Source organism: Balaenoptera acutorostrata, chromosome 8 (genome assembly GCF_949987535.1).
Source record: "Balaenoptera acutorostrata chromosome 8, mBalAcu1.1, whole genome shotgun sequence".
NCBI classification, from domain to species: Eukaryota; Metazoa; Chordata; class Mammalia; order Artiodactyla; family Balaenopteridae; genus Balaenoptera; species Balaenoptera acutorostrata.
The window spans coordinates 92,176,443-92,194,851 of record NC_080071.1 but is presented as its reverse complement, the minus strand read 5'-3'; the positions used below and the strand labels follow the sequence as shown (position 1 = coordinate 92,194,851).

General features: G+C 50.5%; 1 protein-coding gene across 8 annotated transcripts in view; it reads right to left on the bottom strand.

Moving 5' to 3' along the window:
• The window catches only part of SCLY (selenocysteine lyase), a 32,504-nt gene that overhangs the window by 2,034 nt on the left and 12,061 nt on the right, over positions 1-18,409 (bottom strand). For 7 of the 8 annotated variants that reach the window (XM_007184815.2, XM_007184808.2, XM_057551124.1 and 4 more), the window contains 7 exons: positions 15,683-15,863; positions 12,433-12,560; positions 12,088-12,252; positions 10,962-11,068; positions 4,854-4,890; positions 2,037-2,120; positions 1,476-1,575 (listed from right to left, as the gene is read on the bottom strand). In XM_007184815.2, coding sequence (XP_007184877.2) covers positions 1,476-1,575; positions 2,037-2,120; positions 4,854-4,890; positions 10,962-11,068; positions 12,088-12,252; positions 12,433-12,560; positions 15,683-15,863 — 802 coding nt within the window. Of the gene's footprint in view, position 1; positions 334-1,475; positions 1,576-2,036; positions 2,121-4,853; positions 4,891-10,961; positions 11,069-12,087; positions 12,253-12,432; positions 12,561-15,682; positions 15,864-18,409 lie in introns of those variants that run through there. The other variant, XM_057551121.1, reaches the window with a different exon arrangement.

Here is an 18,409-nt window from a genome sequence, read left to right as displayed (position 1 = left end):
AGACAGAGCACAGGGCCCCTGAGGCGGAGTCCAGGCGGGGGCTGCCTCTCTTCCCTGCTGCAAGTTGGGAGGCCCCCTCCCTCGTACCACCTGACGGAATCCCAGGGCACAGGTCCCTCTGACGGCAGGTGAGAGAAACCACAGCAGGTCCCAGAGGAAGCGCTTCCTCTGCCCCTTGGCTGCAGAAGAGCAGACACTCTTCGGCCTCACAAGACTGGCCTTGAGAACGTGGTATCCATCAGCTGCCTGGCAGGACACGCAGAATCCTGACGCGCTGCCTTACCGAATAACGTGTTGTCCTGGTAATAATGTCTAACTTGACGTCCCTGTTTTCTAAAGGGAGAGACATTGGGTGCTGCCTTTGTTAAGCTAGAAGGCACTTCCCTCTTCCTTCACAGGCACAGAGATTTAAAAAAATACAATGATGGGAATTCCCTGGCGGTCCAGTGGGTAGGACTCTGCCCTCTTACTGCCGAGAACCCGGGTTCGATCCCTGGTCGGGGAACTAAAAATCCCACAAGCCACGTGGCGCAGCCAAAAAGAAACAAAAAACAACAAAAAACCCCCCAACACCGATGACTGCTGATTTAATTAAAACGAAGAGCCTGCCTCATTTAAATTAACACAGGTCATCACAGAATATAAAGTCTGCCCCCAGAAAAAGGGGAGAAGACACTAGAGGGAGGAACTTCCCTTCCCACAGCAGGGAGATCTGGAGAGTTTGCCGTGTGCTTCCTTCCCAATGAGGATGCACTTCAGCCCCGGTGACGGCCACCCCAGGGTTTCTTCATGGTCCAAACACGCTGCCCCTTTTCTCAGAGTGACCATGAGGCAACGACCTCTTCTTCTAAGAGGTGAAAAGTGCCCTTCAGGTCGGCTCTCCCGTGCTCTCGGGGCCACCATAATCTCCTCCCAGACAAACACAAATGCTCTACACCCCGGACTCGAGCCTCAAGGACTCCGGGCAGGCAAGTCCTACACGTGTCTGGGATACGAGGCGTCCTAAGGCTAATCCTAACGCTAACCTCAAGCCTAATCCTAACCCTAACCTTAACTTTTCCAGCCAGGAGGCAGAGATCGCAGGAACTAATGAAGCCCACAGATCTGCACTTCAGCCTGACCCTGAGCCAGTTTTTAGTTGGTTGCCTCTACTTTCCTCACCCTCATAAAATGTTTCGTAAAAATCGCAGACAAAGATGGACCAACTAGCCTAAAATTCAGTTCACGTTATCTCCATCCCTCACATCTTTGGGGCGGGGCTGACACCCTGTGAGAGCTGAGCGCCGCTGTGCTGTGTCCAGAGCCTTAGCACCCGGCGCAGGTCAGCAGCTGTGCCCAGAGCCCCACCACCACGTGACAGTGCCTGGTGGGGCGACCCCGCCCTCGGCCAGCGCCCACGCCTCCCCACAGCTCAAGCTGTGCCCAGCCCAGCCCACCCCAGCCCCCAGCCAGGGAGAGCTGGGGGCAGTCGTCACCTTGCAGCTGGGGTCCCAGGATGGAGAAGTTACAGGTGTTGGGGAGTCGCTCAGTGCCTGCAAACTGGCTGTTCAGATGGATTCTCTTACCAAATTCAGCCTGGAAAATTAACAGAATATGCAGTGACATCTTCGGAGCCCCCTCCCCCCAACTGTGTGAACTTCAGACTTTCTGGAAAACAAAACCTCACTCTCGGGGATTCCCTGGCGGTCCAGGGGTTAGGGCTCTGCACTCTCACTGCCGAGGGCCTGGGTCCAATCCCTGGTTGGGGAACTAAGATCTTGCAAGCCACACGGTGTGGCAGGAAAAAAAAAAACCTCACCCTCAACGCACAGAATGATTACCTTACTGATAAGTATCTACTGATAACAGGGAGACTATGGAGAGCAAAGTTAATTGGGAGAAAAAAATTCTGAATACATTTGGGTGGTCTTCATACAATCCTTAAATACCCCGTCTCTGGTATTTCTGTCATGTGCCTGTGAAAGTCACTTGGTCTGGAGCCCCTCGTTGCGGGTCGCGGCCCCGGCTGCCCCCCCAGCTCCGCGCCGGGCGCTCACCGCCAGCCTCTCCTCCAGGTAGTCGCGCACATCCCGCATGTGGGCTTCGTAGGCCTCGCAGTTCTCTGCCACCAGCTCAGCTGCCTAGGGACACAGGAGGGCCCCTCAGTTACGGTAAACCAAGGGGAGCAACACAGCTTTAAGCAGCAGAGGTGATTCTTCCCGCAGACAGACAGGCAACACGGCCTCAAACTGCTCATTTTCTGGAACCTCACAAATACACAGTATGCGCCGACCGTGTGACCGGGGCCGGGATAAGTGCCGAGTCCCCTTCACTTGTTAACAGGAATTTACTTTTTCATGCTTCCGGATACCCCAGGCACTGGAGAGTCCCTAGCCAGTGACCAAAGGCAATCCCAGTCCTGAAGGCACGTCCATCCCAGGGACAGACACACCAGGGAAGAGGTGACCACGGTAGACCGGCGGGTGGGCGCCGTGACGGGAACTCGGGGCAGCGGGGAAGGGCATTCCAGGCAAAGGCCCCGCAGGGGGAAAGGCGAGTGCTCCTGGAACAGAGTGAGCGAGGGGGACAGCGCCCCAGAGGCCCCACGACAGGCGGGATCTGAGCCTAAACGCAAGGCAGATGCACGTGGATTTTGAGGAAGGGGTGAGATGCTCTGATTTGTGTGTTAGAACCGGTTGCTACGTGGAGATGGATGAGGCGGCCACACACAAGACGGGGATGATCCGGCCTAGAGTCGGTACAAGAGGCAGGTCCTGGACCTCTCGTGGAGACTGAGCAGACAGGCCCGGCTGCGGCATCAGGTGCGGGGGACGGGACAGGGCAGGTCAAGGGCACCTCCTAGATTTCTCAGCTGAGAGCCTGGGTGGCAGGAGGCGCCACGGGGAGAGACGCCAACGACAGAGGAAAGAGAGCAGGACACATCGTGGGCTCAGAGGAAACGCTGAGGAAGCAGGTGGGACGTGGGCCTCCCAGAAGGTCAGGACCTGCCCTGAGATGTCAACTCCAAGACCGGAGCACAGGCTGGCATCAGAGCCACGGGACAGGGTGAGCACAGCGAGAGGGAAAGGAGGCTGGGACGGCACCCAGGAGGCGGACGGGCGAAGAGGCAGAGAAGGAGCCTCTGGGGGGGAGAAGCGGTCCCACAGCTGCAGGAGGTCACAGGGCGAAATGGGGACCTCGTCGACCAGCTTCTGGGGGCAGAGCAAGGAGCAGGTGTCGGGAGGATGGCAGGGGGCGAGAGTGCGTGCGGGGCGGAGGATACGGGAAGAGGCTGGAGCGGCGAGGACCAGGGGAGGATGGTTTTAAAGGCTGGGGGAGGAACACCCCGGCAGAGGAATGTGAGGGTGCAGGAGAGGGAGTGGCCGCAGGGGGGTGCCTTTCTTCAGCCGGCACACGGGGAAGGGGCGGAGAGCAGCAGAGAGACCTTGAGTCGCCCCAGGGGGGCCAGGACACACCTCCCAGGGGAGAGGGGGGCGGGGCGAGTCCCGAGCCAGACCACACTGAGGAGGGCCAGGCTGAGCAAGGGGAGGGGGCGACAATGGTGTGCCACCCCCCCCCCCGTGGTGACAGCAGGGTCAGAGGGCCTGGGCACAGGTGCAAGCCAGCAGCGAGGAAAGGGTCACGGCCGCAGAACGGAGCGGAGGGGCCTGCGGCCGCAGAGCCGCCATCTAACCCTCATCAGGAAGATCTTCAAGAAGCTGCCCCTCTGTCCCCATCTCAGGGTGGGGGGTAACTGGACCCAGGGGATGAGCAAACCTGTGGTCATGACGTCATTGCTTTCAATATTAGAAGAGACTTGAGAAAAGTACTTCCCTTTCAAAGGCTAAGCGTATGAAACCCACTTCACAGATCTTAAAAAGCACATCTCCAGGTTGATAAATAAAATTCGAGGTTTCTCTTATGTTGGTCTGTTTCTTGGGATCATGAACGTGATCCCTCCTAAAGCCAGGATACCTATTAAAGCTGCTGGGAAACTGATGTGAGATCACAGAAAATACGCGCTCTGGTCTCTGCCCTGGACCAGGCACAGAGCTCCTGAGACCTGTGGAATTTCCTAAGTGATCAGAGCCTGAGGAGTGGCCTTTATTCTAATATTTGGTCTTGGACTCTGGTTCCTGCTGCTGAGCTCCTAAATCCCTTGGCATTTCCTGGGTGATAGGAGTGTCTTTTGCTCTAATGAGGCGACCCTGGGTGGGCTCCTGGATAGGGGCTGGTCACCGAGCCGTGATTAGAAGCTTGGAATTTCTTTAGAGGGGACAGGGGCTGGAAATGGAGTTAATGATTGATCAAAGCCTCCATAAAAACCTCAACAGTGTGGGTTCAGAGAGCTTCCAGGTTGCTGATCACAGAGGTGCTAGGAGGGTGGTGCCTGGAGAGGGCATGGAAGCCCCTCCCCACATCCCCTGCCCTACATTCCTCTTCCTTCTGGATGTTCCCCTGTATCCTTTATCATATCCTCTCATAATAAACCAGTAATCCAGTTTCTCTGAGCTCTGTGAGCTGTGCTAGCAAATACACTGAACTCAAGCAGGGGCCATGGGAACCTCTGGTTTACAGCTGGTTGGCCAGAAGTGCAGGTGACAGTCGGCATCTGAAGCGGTGGGTGCCCACAACTGAGCCCTTAGCCTGTGGGATCTGACAGCAACTCTGGGTGGACAGTGTCAGAATTGAGCTGAATTGTAGGACACCCAGCTGGTGCTACAGAATTGCTGGGTGGGGACCCCCAACCCCGCACATCTGGTGTCAGAAGTGTGGTGAGTGTGGCAGTGGTGTGAGAGTGAGGCGGAAACACAGGAGGAAGACATCAATGGACAACGCAACGGCTTCAGCTGTCCGAGGTCACCAAGGCTTACCTTCCCAAGGCCGGCAATCATCGGGGTGTTCTCTGTCCTGTAAGAGACAAGGGATTCAATCCTATTTCCACGCAAAGCAATTAACAAACATCCCCGGAAGGAACCCTGTCTATCTGAAAGTCAGGTGTTCAAATAAAAGCAGTCACACCAACATCTTTCCTAAACAAGGGCAGCTGCCAGCCCCCAAACCCTCGTCATCGCCCAGGGACAGCAGACATGGCCCACCGTGGGCAATATACAGTGGGTGTCCAAGTGACAATTCTACCTGGACCCGCCTCCTACCCAGGAGAAAGCCCTCCTCCGACTGCAGGCCCCAGAGCCCCCCTCTTTGGTCCCCCTGCCAAACCAGGTGAGGGTCTGAGGAACTCACTCCCCGCCCCATTCCCTTCAGCTGACGTTTCAGCTGAAGCCTCTCAACTGTAATATGGGATGAATCTTTTGTTACTAGAGACTTGGGGCGTAGTGCGTGTGTTCGGGGGGGCTGTGCAGGAGGGGACAGGAACACCCCCGAAGATCAGTGGTTCCCATACACTGATGTTAACAAACTGAAAAACAACTCTTCACTCTATTTCAGGAAAAACAAAACAAAACACTAACTTAATTTTCTTAGTTTTACATTTTGGCTAAATAAAGTTGTCTTAAACCTTTGGAGCTGGCTACTGCTTGTTAACTAACAGAGAGCAAGATAAGTGAGCACACAGCACAGGTATGACAGGAAACGAGACGCCACTGGTCATCTCTGGACAAGCTTATTGGTCAGGACTGTCCCCGGAGACGGGCTCTGACACCTGGGGGTGGTTTGGGAAGAACGAGGCGCTCTGGGCTCTGTCCTAGGCTGGGAGATGCCGAATGTCATCCCTCTCTGGGCCTCACCCTTCTCTGTAGGACGATACGGTCAGACCAGAAGCACCTCTCGAGGCCTGTGACTTGTGACTGGCTGTAGGCATGGCCAGGGTGGCCCAGCTGGGCCCGTGTGGGACCTGGAGCCCACGGGCACTAGCCCAGCGCTGCGGTCAGGCCTGTCCCCCCCTCCACGCCCACCTGGGGCCATGCACACCCTGCTCTCACACCTGTCCACCCACGGAGATGCCCACTACGGCTCCTGGCACAGCTCACGTTCTGCCTTTCTTCCTTTTGTAATTAAACTCTTTTGACAGAATGTAGATTCGCATGCAATTGTAAGAAACAGCACAGAGACATCCTGCATACCCTTTACTCGGGTTCCCCCAAGTAACACTGTAGGACAGTATCACAACCAGGATACTGACAAGACACAGACATTCCCACCACCACAAAGACCCCTCCTGCTGGCCTTTTATAACCACACCCACTTTTATAACCCACACCCTTCAGCCCCCCTGCCCTCTTTAACCTCTGGCAACTGCTAATCTGTTCTCCACATCTGTAATTCTGTCATTTCAAGAATGTCACATAGGTGGAATCACAGAGTTTATAACTTTGAGGGACTGGCTTTTTTCATTCACCCAAACTCTCTGGAGATTCTCCCAGGCTGCTGTGTATCAGTGGTTCCCTCCTTCTCATTACTGAGCAGGGTCCCACGGCACGGGTGTGCCCCCGCTGGTGTAACGCTCACTCGTCAAAGGGCATCTGGGTTGTTTGCCGTTTGTGGCTATTATAAATAAAGCTGCTAAACACTTCTGTGTACGGGTTTTGCTTGTGAACGTAAGTCTTCGTTTCTCTGGGATAAATGTACAGGAATGAAATTCCTAGGTTGTATGGTAGTTGCATATTTACTTTTTAAAGAAACTGCCAAACTGTTTTCCAGAGCAGCTGTACCATTTTACATTCCCACCAACCAAGTATGAATGAGCCAGTTTCTTTCCATCTTCGCCAGCATTTGGTGTGGTCACTATTTTTTACATTAGCCATTCTGACAAGTCTGTAGTGATGGCGTCTCCTTGTGGTTTTAATTTGTATTTCGCTAGTAGTTCATGATGTTGAACATCTTTTTATGTGCTTATTTGCTATCCTCTTTGGTGAAATGTGTTCCTGTCTTTTGCCCATTTTCTGGCTGAATTGTTTGGGGTCTTTTTGCTGCTGAGTTTTGAGAGTTCTTTATATATTCTAGGTGCTAGTCCTTTGTCAGATCTGTCATTTGAAAACATTTTCTCCTAATGTGTAGCTTGTCTTTTCATCCTCTTAACAAAGTCTTTTGCAAGGCAAAAAAGTTTTAAATTTTGATGAAATTCAATTAAATTTTGATGAAGTTCCATTTATCAATTTTTGGGTGTTCTTAGACTTGACACCACAAGTACATCCATTTTATGCTGTGGTGTCAAGTCTAAGAACTCTTTGCTTAGCCCTAGATCCTGAAGATTTTTTCCTATTTTTTTCTAAAAGTTTTATAGTTTTATGTTTTACATTTCAGTTCACGATCTATTTTGAGTTACATTTTATAAGGTGTGAGACTTAGGCTGAGGTCTACTTTGCCTGTGGATGCCTTGAGTGCTCCAGCATATGTTGAAAGGCGATCTCATATTAGGTGAATTGTGTTAGCTTTTTGACGAAGTAGTCCACTTCATCTGAGTTATCAAATTCATGTGTGTAGGGTTGTTTGTGGCATTCCTTTATTACTCTTTTGATGTCTGTAGGGTCCGTAGTGATACCTTGTTTCATTCTTGATATTGGCAATTTGTTTCTTCTTTTTTTCTTTGTCAGTCTTGCTAGAGGTTTGTCAATTTTATTGATGTTTTCACAGAGCCAGCTCTTCAATTCATTGATTTTTTGTCATTTTTGTTTTTAATTTCATTGACTTCTATTCGCATCTTTATTATTTCCTTCTTTCTGTCTGCTTTGGGTTTATTTTGCTCTACATTTTCTAGGTTCTTCAGATGGGAGCTTAGATTATTACCTTGAGATTCTTTCTCTTGTCTAACATGTGATTTGGTGCTATAAATTTCCCTCTCAGCAGTTCTTTAACTGTGTCTCACAAATTTTGGTAAATGTATTTTCATTTTCATTCATTTCAGTGTATTTAATGAGACTTCCTCTTTGCCTCATGGATTATTTATAAGTATGCTGTTTGTTTCTAAGTGTTTGGAGACTTTCCTATTATCTTCCTATTATTGATTTTTAGTTTGATTCCACTGTGGTTAAAGAATACACTCTGTATGATTTCAGTAAATGTACTAAGGTTTGTTTAATGGTACAGAATATGATTTATCTTAGTGTATATTCCATGGCACTTAAAAAGAATGTGTATTTTGCTGTTGTTGGGTGGAGTGTTCCAAACAGGTTGATTAGATCCTGTTGGTTGATGGGTGATTTTTGCGTTCTTCTATACCTTAGCCAATTTTTGTGTAGTTGTTCTATCCATTGTTGAGGGAAGGGTGCTGAAGTCTCCATCTATAATTGTGGATTTGTCTATTCTTCCTTTCAGTTTAGTTTGGTTTTTTTTTTCCTCACATATTTTTCAGCTCTACTGTTTAGTGCATCCACATTAAGACTGCTATGTCTTCTTGGAGAACTGATTCTTTTATCATTATATAATTCCCCCTGCCTCCCCCATCCCTGGTAATTTTCTATTTTCTTTGCTCTGGAGTCTCCTTTATCTCATGTTATATAGCCATTCCTGCTTTCCTTAGATTAATGTTAGTGTGATACACTTTTTTCCAACCTTTACTTTCAACTTGCCTCTTGCTATATTTGAAGCAAATTTCTTATAGACAGCATATAGTTGGATCAGTTTTTTAAATTTTTATTCTGCCAATCTCTGCCTTTTAATTGGTATATTTATACCATTTACATTTAATGTAATTGTTGATGTTCGGGCTTAAGTCTTCCATTTTATTTTTTCTCTGTTTTCTTTTTCCTACCTTTCTGTGGGTTAAACAGTTTTCAGAAGTTCAAGTGAAGAACAGAAACCTTACCTCCTTTTACATCCCTTTACCCTCCCCCATTCATAATATAATTATCTTAAATATTTCTTCCACATACATTTTGAACCACATCAGATAGTGCTATGATTTTTGCTTAGGCCATCAAACATAATTTAGAAAACTGAAGAGAAGGAAAGTCTATTTTATTTACCCATATTTTTGTTTACCATGCTCTTTCTCTCTGATGTTCCAAGGTTCCTTCTTTTACTGTTTCCTTTCTGTGTAAAGAACTTCTTTAGTCATTTTTAGCATAGGTTTTCTGGTGACAAATTCTGTTAGTTTTCTCCTTCACCTGAGAATGTCTTGATTTCCTCTTCATTCCTGAAGGACATTTCTGCTGTGTTTTTAATTTGGCTTGACAGTTCTTTTCTTTGAGCACTTGAAAACTTTTGCATACTTCCTCTGGCCTCCATGGCTTCAGATGAGCAATCTACTGTCATTCGAATTATTTTTTGCCTATAGATAAGGTGTTATTTATTCTTTCCTCTGGCTGCTTTCAAGATTTTTCTTTGTCTTTCATTTACGGAAGTTTACTTTTTATGTCTACGGGTAGATTTCTTTTGGTTTATCCTGTTTCGGTTTTGTTCAGCTTCTTGAATCTGTAGGTTTATGTCTCTTGCCAAATTTGGGAACTTTTCAGCCATTATTTCTTCAAGCTCTTTTTCATCCCACCCTCTTTCTCCTATCCCTCCAGGACCTCAATGAAATGAATGTTAGATCTTTTGTTATAGTCCCACAGGTCCCCGGAGGCTCTGTTCAATCTTCTTCCAGTCTACTTCCTGTCTGTTTTTTATATTGGTTACTTCTATTGTTCTTTCAGTTCACTCTTTCCTCTGTTGCCCCTATTCTGCTGGTGAGCCTGTCCACTGAGCTTCTTACTTTGGCTGTTGTAGTTTTTAGTTCTAAAATTTCTGTTTAGTTCTTCTCTACATCTTCTTCTTCTTTGTTGACACTTTCTATTTCTTCTGTTCCGAGTGTGTTCATAACTGCTCATTAAAGCATTTTTATTGTTTTTGCCTTAAAATCTCTTATATCAGATAATTCTAACATCTTTGTCATCTCAGTGTTGACATCTATTGATCGTCTTTTTTCTTTGATTTAAGATCTTTCTGGTTCTCAGTATGTTGAATGATTTTCAGTTGAAACCTGGACATCCCTATGTCGTTATGAGTCTGGATGTTTCTTAACCCTTCTGTATTAGCTGTCTTTTTTTGACCTTCCTCTGGCAGGAGGAGTGTGCCAACTGACTACTGCCAAGCGGGGGTAGACGTCCAGGTTCCCTCCTCGGCCTGTGTCAACATCCAAGAGGAGAACGCACCTTGTTAGTGATGGGTATGGGTGGAAGCCCAGGGTGCCCATGTGGTCTCCACTGACACCTTTCTGGGGTGCATGACTGTGGTGGGGCAAAAGTCCTGGCTCTTCACTAGGCCCTGTCTGACACAGGAGGGGCGTAGGGCTCTTGTCACAGCCTGTGTGGGTGAAGTCTGGGCTCCCTACTCTCCTTTGTGGCACAGGTGGGGGTGGCGGCAGATTACCATGGTGACTGGCTGGAGAAAAGCAGGTATTGTCTAAAAGTTCTCTGTATTGCTAAACTCTCCTTTCCCTGGTCCACTGGCTGGAGAGAGAGGACTTTCTTGGGCATTTTTCATCAGCCCTTATTGGTGTTTCTGAGTTGCTGGCTTCTTCTGCTCTAATTCTGGAATAAAGGAAGCAAGAGAAACCCTAGGGAACTCACCACATGTTGTCTGTTTCTTCCTCTTGTTATCAAGTTTCTGACAACACATGTGGCGCTGGTACCACCTCATTCCCTGGTTAAAACACCCCTCAGGTCATGGGGACACAGGAGCTTTCAGAGAGGAAACCAGGCGCTTCTACATGGCCCTGCTCACCCCACGGTCAAGAGAAGGGCAGCACATCTCAGCTGGGGGGCTCCGGTGGCATCTCTTTGGTGGGCTGGGCCAAAATAATAAAAGGAACTGGATGCTTTGAAGCAGCTGTAAGAGACTTCCTTCATCTGCTTTGAATCATCCCCAACGAGACTGCAGATTCGTGAGTCCTAAGTGTAGAACCGGCCAGCGGAGCCACGTCTGACTCAGCGGAGATGAGAGCGCTGTGCTATCACCGTGCTTCCAAGAGACGGGAGAGCCACTGCCCTACATACAGACGACACAGCCAGCGGGCCAGACACCTCGTTAAACTTCTACCTTACCCTGGCCTGAAATTCCGCTCTTGTCCACCTCCAAACAGCATAGGGTACAGAGGGGTGAGTTCACCGAGCCCTCGGATGTAAAGTGCGCCAATCCTGGGGCCATAGAACTGAAAGAAAAGTCAGTCATTTATTCAACAAGAACCTTCTGGGGACCTTCTCCATATACATATTGAGAGGCCCACAGAGATACTCTACGACGTCCGGGCCCACCTCCTCCGGTCCCGCAGGTGGCCACCCAGCCCCACTGCAGACACACGGGGGTCACAGAAGCCTTCGGGTGGGGGCAGGTGCTGGAGTCTGGTCCCCAGCTCGGGGGCAGCAGAGCACCTGCACGGCGCATGGGAGACTCTGTGAAGGAGAGGGGCTGGAGAGAGAGGTGGCCAAGGGCTGTCCTGCGGATGACTCCAGGCTCTCAAATCCACATTAGCTAGAAATCTTAAGGGCCGCCGTGTCAGGCCAGCACCTCACACCCTTGGGAACCAGCTGAGGGGAAATTACTAAAAATAGTCCAGTTTCTAGTCAGCTGCTGGAAAGATGAGCAAAAGCTTCAGAAGGGTCTTCACTGTTAACTATTTCCCCAGCACACCCGAGAGATGAGGGCCGTGAAAACCACACCCTCACACTCAGAGCCACATTTTGAGTCAAGTTAGAGAGGCCATCATTCTTGAACCCTGCATCTTCCGTCACTGGGTGGGGGGCTGAGTGGGCTGAGGAGGGGTCTGCTCGCACTCTCTGGGCTGCAGAGGTCACTCACTCCCGGGCTAAACCCACCTGTGACCTCCACTCCCCCCACCCTCCCCCCGACCCCGCCTCTCCCACTCCCCCCTCCCCCCTCCCCCGACGGCCTTGCCTGGCCTCCCCGCTTCCTGCCCCGTATGGTTTGTGCTGCCCAGCGTCCCCGGCGGGCACTCAGCCCTCGGCATCCTAGCTCTGCCGGGCTCTCCTCTGAGCTGCCAAGGGCGGGGCCGCAGTCTGCCCATCACCAAGACCCAGGGCCTCGCTGGGCATGCGTGCCGGGTGCACCGGTGACGGAGGATGAGCGGGGCCGCGGGCTCTGCTCGCAGGTGAGCCTCGCGGGCGTCGAGGCGTCTCCCCGGCAGGAGGGCAGGAAGGTGGACGGACGCACCTTGTGGCCCACGACGGTCAGGAAGTCCACACCCAGGTCCCGCACATCCACGCGCCGCTTCCCCAAGGCCTGGGCGGCGTCCGTGTGCACGAGCACCCCTGGCAGCCCGCCCGCCGCCCGCTGCTGGTTCAGGGCTCGGACTCGCCGGCTGATCTCGGGCACCGGCTGCAGAGGGAGAAACACACGGCTGAGTGTGTTGATTTAATGAAGACGGAATGAAAGAAACGAGGAGTTGTTAATGAGGACGCAGCAAAAAGTTCCCGAACTGAAGAACAGGGGAGAGAAGAGGCGGGGCTGGGAAGCCGGAGTCCCCACTCCCTCTTCCTAAGAGGGACAGCCACTCACCATGATGACGCCTGTCTCGTTATTGGCCAGCATGATGGTCACGAGGCACGTGGCCGGGCGGACGGCCGCCAGGATGTCCTCAGCCTCCGCCTGCCCGTTTACCTTGGACACGGGGACAAAGGTGACCTCTGAGGAATAAGACACAAGTATGAGGTCAAACCCACAAAGTATCCTTTCTGGAATGTTTACTTAGACACAGTGAAAAAAGCAATTTATCATAAAGGTTCAGAAAACTCTGAAGAAGGAATATGAGCCCCCTTTATCGCCCCACCCACAGACAACCGGCTTGAAGGCTTCCTCAATGAGCTTCAGTTGGGGGGGCTGTCTGGGGACACCCTGTTCCACCTCTAAGGGACCCGCAAGCAGCTGAGACAGCCTCAGTTCATGGGAGCGTCTCGAGGCGCTAAGTACTTAACCTTCCCTCACTCGGCACTGACCCAGCCTTTGTTAAGCACCTACCGTGTGCCAGGCGCTGCTCCAGGCCCCTAGAATCCTACTACTGCAGATGGAAAATAACGAGGGGTGACCAAATCGGGGTTTGGGGTTCAAAATGGTGAAGACAAACACACCCACTGTCCCCTCAAGGTCCCACTGAAACGAGAGAACGGATATATTTCTCGATAAGGGCGACCACCTGTGGACAAGGAATTTTGAGCAATGCCCAGAATACAGAAAGATGATGTCATTAGACTAAGAGCATCAGGGAAAACCCACCCAGGACACTGATAGGCGAAAACTAACTCCACAGAAAGTAGCAAAGGATCCAGAGGCCATCCACGTTCAGGGTGCACTTGTGGAGAGCAGGGTGGGGGCCGACTGCCGAGGCAGGCAGAGGACCAGGTCCCGACAGATAAGGACGCCCGCCTCATACCCAGCAAGTGGGTGGCAGCAGCGCTGGCCTCGACAGCAGGCGGGCTCGGGGGTGGGCGGGCGCTGCAGGGCAGCAAGAGAAGGGCGGAGCTGCTGCATCCACTACGGGACTCAAAGGGGAGCAAAGGAAAGGCAACTCCGGCCAGGACTTCTGTCTTTTTATTAAGTATATGAGCACCTGCTCAACATCATCAGCCCTCAGGGAGGCGCAGATCAAAACCCCCATGAGCTCCCACTTCACACCCGCTAGGACGGCTGTTACAGAAAACACAGACACTAACACATGGTGGCGAGGACGTGGAGAAAGTGGAGCCCCCAGGCACTGCTGGTGGGAATGTAAAATGGTGTAGCTACTGCGGAATACAGAGGTTAGGGTTAAACACCGCGATACTTCAAAAGGTGAAACAGAGCTACCACATGACACAGCAGTTCCACTCCTGGGTATATACTCAAGAGAAACAAAAACATTCGTCCACACAAAAACGTCTACACAAATGCTCACAATGGCATTATTCGTAGTATCAAATGTCCATCAAATGTTCATCAACTGACGAATGGATAAAATGTGAACATTATTCACCCATAAAAAGGAATGGAATACTGACACAGGCTACAACGTGGATGAACCCTGAAAACATGATGCTAAGTGAAAGAAGCCAATTACAAAAGACCACATATCATGTGACTCCATTCATATGAAAGTCCAGACCGGGGAAATCTCCAGAGACAGAATGTATTAGTGGTTGCCCAAGGTTAAGGGAAACAGAGTTACAGTTAACAGATGCGAGGTTCTTTTGAGGGTCAGGAAATGCTCTATAATTGACTGTGGTGGTGGTTGCACAACTCTGTGAATTCACTAAAATCTACTGAATCGTACACTTCAAACAGGTGAAGAGTATCATACGCGAGTTCCATCTCCGTAAAGCTGACATATATATTAAAAAACAACAACAGCAACAATTGGACCGTGTGGAGGTGGAGGGGTGTGAGACGGTTGAGGTCAAGTCCCCATTTTATACCAGGGAGTCAACAAATAGATGCTTGAGTTAATAAACTAAGAAATGGAGATTATGTGTGTAAGTTATTAAGTATTAAAGTGGAAGTAATTAAAGTGATAATGCCAACCACGAGAAAAACTGAAGGCAAACTTGAGGGGCCCTGCCTCCGAGGAGCAGGACTGGGGGGCGGGGAAGATGGGGGGGGTGGGGAAGATGGGGGGTGGGGAAGATGGGGTGGTGGGGAAGATAGGGGTGGTGGGGAAGATGGGGGGGTGGGGAAGATGGGGGGGGAAGAACCTTTACTTTACAGCAATACTTGCCTTTCTGTCATCTTAAGGTGCACGTCTATTCTTTGTAAAAACGTGTACAATTTTAAACAAGAGGTAAAATGTAACAGCAACTAATAACAATGTATTAAGTTGCCCTTCCCTGTACCTGAGACACAGAAAAAAAGGCACCAGCGATTAAAAGGAAGGAGAGTTTAAACAAGAAAGTTGGACCTGACTTTATTTTAGTTAGAGTGGTGCATCAAGAGAAAAACCTTTCCAGTGGTCAAAGGGGAAAAGTGGTAACAAGGCTCACAGTCAAACCGAGCAGCTCTGGCACAACCCCTTTATCTTTAAGATAAACACTCTCCCCTGCCTCCCCTTCAGGTTTCCAGGCAGATTAGGTAAGAAGGCAAATGCTGCGGAGAAAACCAGTCTTATTCCAAGGAGAGGTCAACCCCGGCTGTCTTGGGAAAAATGTCTCTTACGTTTTCAAAAGCTAGTATCTATACCCTGTGTCTCGAGATGTCACATCACAGGAAAAGTGAAAGGACCAGAAGTAACCAGGGCCACTGCCACTGCTGGGCAGGCCCCACCTGCCCCTTAGACTGCCTGGCCCGGTGCACCTCCCGGTGGGGCCCCAGCACCACCCCCCACCACCACCCGCCTCTGCTCCCCTCACCCGCCTCTGCTCCCCTCACCCCGGGAGGCCCCCATCTCCTCTCTGCTGAGATAACAGACTCCCAGCAGGGGTGCACTTATTCTTGTTTTTACCACCAGGAGTTGATGTCTGTTGGATCCTTTTTCTTTCTACCAGAGGGAGTGCAAGCCAAGATTCAATCATTAAAATCAAATAATGAAAAGCACGGGTTAGCATTTCTAGGCATGCTATTAAATATGCACGTATTTATCATATACAAGAGTCTGACGTATCATGTGGTGATAAACGACCAGTTCCACGCACTGGTGATTGATTTCTCCCTCAGGGAAAATCTGGAAGAACAGGCCTTGTAACCTTTGCCCCTGGGCCCAGCCAGGAGCCCAAGCGCCAGAGGGTAAATGATTCACCGGGGCACCCGGGTCGGGCCGCTGAACCTCAGCCAGCTGCCCACTCACCGGCCACTTGTTCTTCCACCAGGTGCTCCAGGGGCAGGCGGATGGAGTCGTGTTCCACGGTGCAGGTGATGATGTGAGGCAGGGCCCCCTCCACTGGGCTGGGATGCTCGGCCGTGTCCCCCACTGCGGCATGGATTTTGTGGAAATGTTTCACCACAGAATGGATTACTAAATTATTTGACTGCAGAGACAAGAGCAGAAAAATCATTTACGAAAACTATCCTAAGGGGAGACTTAGAGTAACAATTTCTCTCAGTTGTAGTTTCCTTTGTAGCTAACATTTAAAACAAACAAACAAAAAAACGGTCTCAAAGAAAATCAGCTCCTGAGCTGCACCTTCTGAAAGGCCTAACTACAAAGATTTGGGGGTTTTCAACTTTCATAAATGTCAGAATTCGTTTCCAGTGGATTACGCAGGCTTTTTTTTTTTTTTTTTTTAGGTTTTTGTTTTTCATCAATAGAGCCCTTTAATTTTTATTTATTTATTTATTTATTTTTGGCTGTGTTGGGTCCTCGTTTCTGTGTGAGGGCTTTCTCCACTTGCGGCGAGCGGGGGCCACTCTTCATCGCGGTGCGCGGGCCTCTCACTATCGCGGCCTCTCTTGTTGCGGAGCACAGGCTCCAGACGCGCAGGCTCAGCAATTGTGGCTCACAGGCCCAGCCGCTCCGCGGCATGTGGGATCTTCCCAGACCAGGGCTCGAACCCGTGTCCCCTGCAATGGCAGGCAGACTCTCAACCACTGCGCCACCAGGGAAGCCCTATGCAGACTTTCTGTTAAGCAACATTATGCATTTTTTAAATTTTCTATATCTGTCAAAAAAGAATATTTTGCCCAGGCGCCCATCGCTGGTGGGAATGTGAACTGGCAAAATCTCTGTTAAGGGCCATCTATATCTATCAAACAGGCCCTCTGACCCAGGAAGTCTAGTTCTTGGACTTGATCCTACAGCTACACTTGCAAAATGATGGATGTAAAAGGTTACTGGTTAAGTGTACAATGATGTAACAGCAAAACCTTAGGAAACCCTTCACTGTCTATCAATAAGGGGACTTGTTCAGTGGACCCCAAGCAGATGTAAAAGCACAGAGGGAATACCCCAAGGGCTGATGCCAGAGATCTCAAAGGCACTTGTTAAATGAAAAAAGGTAGCGAGCATTATATGCAGCATCATACAATTTGTATAAAAAGGGTGAGATACATACCCATTTGCTTATACATCCCCAAAATCCTTGAAGAGGTAAAAAGGGAAGGGGAAAAGAATATATAAATCTACACACTTAAACTGTTTTTAAGGCAAAGGCTCTCTCTGCAGGACTCGACAGAAACTAACAATACTGGTCTCCTGTAGGGAGAGGAAGTGGATAACTGAGGGGATGGGTGGGAGATTTTTTTTTTTAAGGACCTTTTCTCTCATTGCTAAATACAACATATACACAGAAAAGTGTATAAAATAGAAATGTAAGTTTCACGAGAAAGTATGACAGTGAAGGCCTGAGTAACCGTGACCTGGGTCAAGACGAAAACATGACCCACAGCAGGAAACACCTCCCACCCATCCTCAATCACTGCCCCACCCCCATGCCAGCTAACCTCCACCCTGATTTGTATGGCAATCATTTCCTTGCTTTTCTTTATGCTTTTCCTTCCTATGTAAGGATCCCTAAGTGATTTTGCTTATTTTGCCTCTTTTTGACCTTCAAATGAATGGAACTGGACTGAATTAATTTTTCTCTAAACTGAAGATCCAACCTATTCGAGTATCTGAAGGCACCGCCCAGCGGGAAGGCGGTGGCTGCGCTTGTCCTGTGCTGAGGGGACCACACACCGTCACCCGGCGCTCAGAGGACTTAAAAGGCACTGAGAGTCTAACAGGCGGTCCCGATGGAGAACGAGGCGGCCGACGGCAGGGCTCACCCAGATCTGAGACACATCGCCAGATGATGGGGAGGAGACGGTCAGGATGGAGGGCTTGGATGTGCTTCTCTGAAGGCAGATGGTTCTTTAAAGTCCCAGGTCACCCCCTCGCAGAAAACACAGCGACTCCTGGTCCAGAAAGGAGGGCCTTCAGGGGCTGCACACCTCAGGTCAAAGCTGAACCCACCCATCGTGAACGCGACAAAGGTGCCTGGGCCCCTCCCATGTGCCGCCTCCACCTGCAGGTACCAAAGGGCACAGGACTCCACGCTGAGCGCCCAGGTGGCACTGGGAGCACAGCAGCCTCTGTCGGAACCGGTCGGTCACAACTAAAAACGTGCCCCCAGGCCACCAGGCTCCTCAGCACCTGACCCCCGACAAGACCAGGACGGCCCACAGGGCAGCTGGGGCGGCCCCTTGTGGGGCACCAGGAGTCTGGTCCTGGGGGGTGGTCGGTGCCCAGGGCCCTGGCGGCAGCTCCCCTCCCCTCTGGTCAGCTTGGCTCGGCCCGGCCCGGCCCAGCATAGCCTCTGGCTGACGCCCTGCGCTCCACACTCACGATCCCTCCGCGCTGCTGCAGGGGACTGTGTGGTACCCTTCCACCCGGGACGGCATCAGAGGTGTGAATATCGGTCCATGCTATTGGGAGGGACATCTGGGTTGTCCCCAGTCTCTGGCTGTCATGAACGCTACCACGGACAGTCCTGCCTGCCCCTGCTGCCCACGTGCCCCGTTCTTCTACGGTATGTACCTGAGGGGAGCTGCTGGCTGATAGGGTGGCGTGGCCTCGACTTCACAGGTGATGCCAACC